Source organism: Buceros rhinoceros, unplaced genomic scaffold (assembly GCF_000710305.1).
Source record: "Buceros rhinoceros silvestris isolate BGI_N320 unplaced genomic scaffold, ASM71030v1 scaffold25260, whole genome shotgun sequence".
NCBI classification, from domain to species: domain Eukaryota; kingdom Metazoa; phylum Chordata; class Aves; order Bucerotiformes; family Bucerotidae; genus Buceros; species Buceros rhinoceros.
The window spans coordinates 14,016-20,849 of record NW_010390543.1 but is presented as its reverse complement, the minus strand read 5'-3'; the positions used below and the strand labels follow the sequence as shown (position 1 = coordinate 20,849).

General features: G+C 50.7%; 1 protein-coding gene across 1 annotated transcript in view; it reads left to right on the top strand.

The window, feature by feature from the left end:
• Positions 1-6,834, top strand: part of REXO1 (REX1, RNA exonuclease 1 homolog (S. cerevisiae)) — a 30,077-nt gene that overhangs the window by 13,256 nt on the left and 9,987 nt on the right. The window contains exons 4-9 of the mRNA XM_010138283.1: positions 87-288; positions 966-1,129; positions 2,842-2,979; positions 3,933-4,056; positions 5,104-5,217; positions 6,292-6,429. Of these exons, the coding sequence (XP_010136585.1) occupies positions 87-288; positions 966-1,129; positions 2,842-2,979; positions 3,933-4,056; positions 5,104-5,217; positions 6,292-6,429 (880 nt within the window). The remainder of the gene's footprint in view (positions 1-86; positions 289-965; positions 1,130-2,841; positions 2,980-3,932; positions 4,057-5,103; positions 5,218-6,291; positions 6,430-6,834) is intronic.

The following is a 6,834-nucleotide window of genomic DNA, read 5'->3' as shown; positions in this document are numbered from 1 at the left end:
AGACCTTTCTTCAGTGAGTGGAAGCCGGGGGGTGGGGGTTGAGCAAGCGAGCGTGTGCTGGCTCTCAAACCTTTTTGTCCATGCAGGCAGAGGTCCCGAGCAAGCCCGTAATCCGGCCGTACCGTCCACCCACTGCTCAGGAGGTCTGTTACCAGAGGATCCAGCTGGCCCAGCAGCAGGCGGCACAGCTGGCTGTGGCCGTTCAAAAGGCCTCTCTTTCTTTGCCAGGAGAGAAGAAGAGGATTGCTCACGTGCCAAACGTAGCCCTTTCCGCAGCAGCCAAACAAAGTAAGCCAGCGGCGTTACGTGTCACCGCTGTCTTGTCCTTCCCCCTGTTCAAAGACACCATCTCCTGTAGATGTTTCTCCTCAGCAGAGAACTATCAGGAGAATGTGAGACTCTCGGGAGATGTGTGGCATTGGCCAGGACTTGAATCTTTCCTGACAGTGACCAGCGGAAGGACTTTCCCCCAAGAAATCCTGTCCTGTTCTGAAAGGCAACAGACAGTTCCCTCACTGTCCCACGCAGCTCCCTCCCTTCAGCCTGTTCTTCTTCCGTCTCTTCCTTGGAGCGTGTTTGCTCCTCCGTCCCTCTTCCATTTAAACCTTCCGAGGTGGCACGAACAGGAGGGAAGTACTAATTAATGCTCATTGGTATCCCTGTGTAATTGGGAGGACTCAGAGCTGACGTGATGGGCAGTCAGTGCATCGTAGTTGACAAGGTCACCTCTTTGAACCCTGCTGACTCAGTCACCCCAAAACAAACAGAAATGAGGCACGTTTCCTGACAGAAGGCTCCTTCATCCTTGCCTGAAAGGTGGTAAAATTGCCCAATTTGTATCTCTTTGGAGGCTTCTATTTGGAAAAATCACAGCTCGCAGCATGGGCCTTGTACAGGAAGGTCATCCTGCAATGTGAAGCCCAGCGATGGGATTTCTACCTAAAGAAGGTTTCTGTTTCTTGCAGGCCTCGTGAAGAGTAAGGCAACTGTCGCTGGCAGGAGTGTCACCCCTTCCAATGACTCTGAAGCACCCACCGTTTCTCTGAAGGCCTCCACTGTAGCTGGAATGGCTTCAAAGACCACCAGCACCATCGTGCCGAAAAGGATAGCCCATGTTCCCTCCTTGCAGGTACGAGGAATTTGGAGTCTTCCCGGTTGTGGAGGTGGTGGGTTTCACCCTGCCGCTCCGCTTCACACGCGCTGAACTGGGCTGTCTGGATGGTGTGGATTAAATGGGTTTGTTTCTTCCTGTGGTTTTCCTCGATAGCATTGTATAAAAAATCAAACGCTTGAGGGGCAGGAGCTTAAAAAGACGGGAATACTTAAGTGCTCTGATCTCTTTGAATATTGATCGTGCGTTTTTGGTTGGAGCTTCCCATTGTGCCAACTGGCCTGTGTGGAGCTGCCTGGGTCAGGACTGGGAGCCTCTCGCCTTCCAAGGCGAGGCTTTCTGGGCCACGTCGAGAAAGGTGCTTATGGATAATGTCCCACAGTGACCTATAGAGTTAAAATATGATCATTTAAATGTCATGCTGCTGTTAATATTTGGGGAATATTGTCCCTTTCCCTGGGATACCTGCCCAGCCTTTGGGTGCTTTTGCTATCAGTTCCTTAGCGACGAAGTCCCTCCCTTCCCCGTGAGCGCTGGGCAACATGTTACTCGCTAAGATATTTCAGAGTTCCTCCTGTAGTGGATGGTGTAAGAAGCTGTTTGCTGGAGTGGGAGGAATGTGGGTAGTGCCAGGACCTGATTACTCTGATGATCCCTGTAGGAGCGAGAAGTCATTTTTGTCCTTCCCCACCCAAAAAGCTGCCATAGGAACATATAACTTGCAGCTGATTAAAAGAAGCAGCTGAAGGGATAAAATAGTTACTGGTGTTACAGAGGTGCTTAAGGGCGTCACGTTAGAGGTTGAGAAAACACATATATGCAGTGAAAAGGGCATCGCAGTGGAAGTCTCCTGAGGAAGATGAGAACTCTGCCCATGGAGACAGGACCGGTTGCTCCCCTTCGAACGTGCTCGATTCTCCCACAGAGCTGGTTTTCTCACAGACTGCAGCAGATGGTTTGGTTTATGGACGTCTCCGGGGTGGGACAAGAACGACTGACAAAACAGTTGGGTGCATTAGAGGGGAATGTAGAGTTTCTTCTCTGAACAACAGGCAAATTGTGTGATTTGGGGGATAAACTGGTGTTAAATGGAAAAATACAGTGGTAGGTCATAATATATGGTCCATTATATGGTTTTATGCCTGAAGAACATGTCATTCAGGTTAAGAGGGAAATCCTGGTCAGAGCATCATGGTGGGTGTTAAAAAGGGAAGAAGCAGCCCAATGCAGTACAGTTACAGAAATCCCCGTGACAGTGGGAGGCAGGAGAGGGCGGGAGCGAGCCTCCTGTTCCCTCGTCACAGCTAGAGCACCAGGAATAAACCACAGGGACGTCACTGGTGTGGTGGTTCAGATCTCCAGTTCACCATGTGGGGCTTGATACCATCCTGATCTCGAGACTCTTGGTGTAAATGTCACCATTTTTGTGGTCTGGAAGGCTCGTACCTGTAAATGTGGTGGCGTGACTAATGCCACTGGGAGCCCCGGGCTGCTGGGCGAGTTGTGTAATGAGATGTGGTTGTTTTCTTGAAGTAGCTCAAATACTGAAGGTGCCTCAGGAGCTTCAAGTGCTGTTTTTAGTATCAAAAATGATGTGTTTAGCTTTGGGCCCATTTTCAGAAGGGAAGTCACGCCACTATTAATAACATAGCAGAAAATGCGAGAGTCTCAAAGCAACATAAGTCTTGAACCCCGAACAGCCTCTTTCTCTCTCTCTGTCTCACCTCTAGAGCACCAGCTTACAGAGGCCTGTTATTCCCACGGAATTTGGTGCTAAAGTCCCAACAAACATTCGTCAAAGATATCTCAACCTTTTCATTGATGAGTGCCTGAAGTTCTGCTCCTCCTCCCAGGAAGCGTTTGACAAGGTCTGTACGGGGGCTTCCTTCTTGTGATGAAAGTCTGCAGCAGAGAAAAGCACCCTTGGCTAAAACTTTTGGAAATTGCAGCAAAGCCAGAAAACTCTGCTATCCACGTCCAGTTCTGTGGAGGAGATGCGTGTCAAACAAATCCAGACGGGACAAAACTCCCTCCAGTGGGGGTTTCCAGTAGGAAATGCCACCTTCCCCTTGGTTCGGGAAGCACACACGATCTTTGTAATGACCCCCGAAGAGGGATGTGGGGGAATGTGTTATGGGCAAGCTGGACAGAAAGGCCCTTGGCTCTGGTACAGCAGCAATACCTCCTGGAATCTAAGTGTTAGCAGAGCGATTGAGAGGTGGAAGTGGTGAAACTCGCTGCCTAGGAACTGGGAGGCTTTTAAGGAGCCTTCCAGCAGTGGGGACTAGTGTAGCACGATCTCCCAGAGCAGAGCTGTAACGTGTCTGACTGGAAAACTTGGGCCATTACTGTTGGTTGGGACGCTGTGTGGGATGTTCGTAACCAGAGCAGGTGCCACGAGGGTTTCTTTTGTGGGGTTTCACCTTCCCAGCTTCCTGTGGGGGGCTGTTCCTGCTGCATCCAAGGAGTCACTAACTGCCAAACTTTTCTTGCCAGTTAAGATCTTGCGCTGCTGCCAAAGTGGGGAAAACAGCCTTTCCCCAGCAGTTCCAGAACTGCTTTGATAATCTGTCAGTGAAGGTTTCACAGGAAAATGCTTCTTCCAGCACTTTACAACTATTTTTTCACTTTTTCTCACTTAAGCAGGGCCCAGAACCAGAATATATTTGTGCCGTGTTCCACTGTATTGCTCAGTTCCTTGGCAGGCAGGGTTTTTTCATGCTGTCATACGTGGATTCTGTATTTTAAGAGCCAAATGTTTCTCTTCTCCAAAAGCAATAGCGGGAAGAGAGCGTGTGGTAATGACTTGCATTGTTTGCAGGCTCTGTCAGAAGAGAAGGTGGCTTATGAACGTAGCACCAGTCGCAACATCTACCTGAACGTGGCAGTGAACACCTTAAAGAAGCTCCGAAGCCTAGTGCCCAATTCCCCGACCAGTACGAACAGTACGTACCACGTTTGTGGTTTAATAATCGGAGCCTTGCTTGGATTAGAAGCCACGGAGAGAAACTTGTTGAAAAGCCAAACCCATTTCTCAGCAGCATTATGCTGAAAGGCAAACAACTCCCGTTAGCTTTTTATAGTCTGGCGAGCTTTAATGGGCCTTCAAGAGGCGAGTCCCGCAATGCTTTGTTGGCTCTCGGAGCCTAAATGGAGATAATGCCACATGGATTTTTTTTTTTTTTTTAGCACAAGTTCTTTAAAATGAAAAGCCCCGCTAATGGAGTAACTTTCACATGATGCCTTCAAAGTGATAGACTCGTCCATCACCGCAGAAATCTCTTACACACATTAGGCTTCAAGAGAGAAACGAAGAGGGTTAAGACATTTCATTATTGGCTCTCGAGAGGGTACATTAAACAATCAATTTGTGCTGTTCTTGTGATTTTTTTTTTTTTTCCTGGTCTCTTCCCTTTTCTCCCCTCTGTCTTCATTACCTCCGTGGCCATTAGTCAGAGCGGCTGAACTCGGGAGGCTGGCCTTTAGGAGAGGGCTGCCAGCTAATGATTAGTAAAAAGCACCTCGCTGCCATTATCTGATGCGCTGAGCAGATCCTAGAGCCCTGCAGCTCCTTTCGGAAAGAAGTTGAAAGATTCAGAGTCTGGGCTGCAGGGACCCAACCGAGCTGCTCGCCGTGGGCGGGTGATGCCGCCGTGCTGCAGCTGCCTGGGTCGAGCTGCCTCTGTGTTTAGTCCTCCCTTGCTTTTGGTCAGCAGCAGGGCCTGGGTAGAGCTTCTAGGGGAACCATAAAACTGGCCTTGCTGCCCTCATAAAGGGTTGCTGTGGGCTGGCAGTGCAAACAGAAAGGTCCCCACGGTGCTGGAGTGGGAGAGCTGGGCCACCACCTCACCCCTGGCAGTTTCTGGAGCAGAGCTCTCAGGAGGATAAGCGCAGCCTGACGTGTAGTGCCCCAACTTCTAGGCCCAAAGTCACTTCCTCAGCTGGGTACCTGATCTCTGTCCTGTTTTGCTTCTTCCCTCTTCTCGCTGCAGAGACAAGTAACAAGAAAGTGGTGTCCCACGAAGCTGTGCTGGGAGGGAAGCTGGCGGCTAAGACGAGCTTTACCCTAAACCGCTCAGGGAGCTTGAGAGCAGAGGATTTAACAGGTAAGACCTGCTCCTGCGCGGCTGTGAATCGGAGCTGTGCCTGGGGAGAGCAGGGTCTGGCTGTGATTTATCTGCGGGCAGTGCCGTGAGTTACAGCCTAACTGCAGTGGCGCTGGGTGGATGGTGCGACTCTGACCGGTGCCTTCCCCACTGGACTGCCAGCTCACCACTGTGGCTTCAAGGTAGCACCAGTAACTGTTTCGAGCTGCCTCTTGTGTTTTGGGTGTTACTGACTTTTGGGCTTTTATTTCTATCTGGATTTTCCTTTGACTTTCTCGCCCTGAAGTAGGACTTTGCAACGTGCCTGTCAGATCAAAAGGCAAACTTAAAAGCTGCTCTGTAGGGCTCCATTTCACCTGCACGAATGTCACAGTAAGGTCACATCGTAGCCAAAGGGTTGTGCCACAAGCGTTATTCACATTGGCTCAGATCAGTTATGGGTATTTTGGTTGCCAAGAGATGGAGTCAAATTGTTGAGGAGATCAGAGAAGAGGCAGAGAGGCCGTGGAGCAGAAGGAATTGACATGGAGGAAGCTTGAAAGGGCTGTTATAGCTCAGCGAAGCAACATCAAAGGGCACCCAGCAATATTGGAAGGGTTTAGTCTAGCAGCGAAAGAAGAGATATTGAAGAAGTTATAATTATTCAGTGAAATGAGAAGAGCAGCCCAAAATCAACAGCAGGAAGAAAGCTTCTGGTAATGAATTTTTTCGCTAGCCATGAGCCTTTGAGGGGTGTCGTTTGGGCTGTGTTACAAATTAGCGCTTAAAGCATTTAAACCATTAAAATGGGAGAAAGAAGGTAAGAAAAAGGCCTGGAGAAGGGCCCTGGGAGGAGTTCTGATTCAGCTGGGTCTTCCCAGCCTCATGCTGAAGAGGTTAAAAAGCAGTTTGTGTACTAGTGACCTGGTTTTTAAAACCCTGCCCCGACACCTCTTTGCCTGTCGATCCTGACCAAAGGCAGTGGAAGCAAGTTCAGAGTAGTGGGAGTCCCTGCCAGAGCCTTCAAAAGCAAAACCAGTTAGAGCAACAGCCCCTGCTTCAGGGACCTGCCTTCAGCAGCCCCTCTGTGTGCAGGCGCTGCCTTGTACCGGCGACTGAAGGAGTATCTCATGACCGAGGAGCAGCTGAAGGAGAACGGTTACCCAATGCCTCACCCGGAGAAGCCCGGCCGCGCTGTCCTCTTCACTGCGGAGGAGAAGAAAACGATTGATTGTAAGTTCTGCTGGTGCCTTCACCCTGCTAGGTACAGCCAGAGCCGCCCGTCCTGCTCTCCGTGGTCTTTTGGCCTCAGGGAGTTCTTGGTCTTGGTGTGGAGCCGTTTGCTCCTGCTGTGGGGGTTCTCCGTGGCTGCGAGCTCTGTCTCTGCAGTTCGTGGGGCAGAGGAGGGCGGCTCTGCAGGTCTGCTGCGTTTTGACATGAGGTTGTGGCGTGTGAGGCAGTGTGAGGAGTCTCATGGCTGTCAAAGAACAGGAACCGGTCAGGTTGTCCCCCGGACAAGTGCCTTCAGCCACCCCTGGCGAGGGCACGGCTCGTACCTGCTCGCTCGGTGCAGGGTTTGACTCCTGGCTTTGGAGGCTGCCCTCTGCTGTGGCAGGGACATGGCCGGGGAGAGGCTCC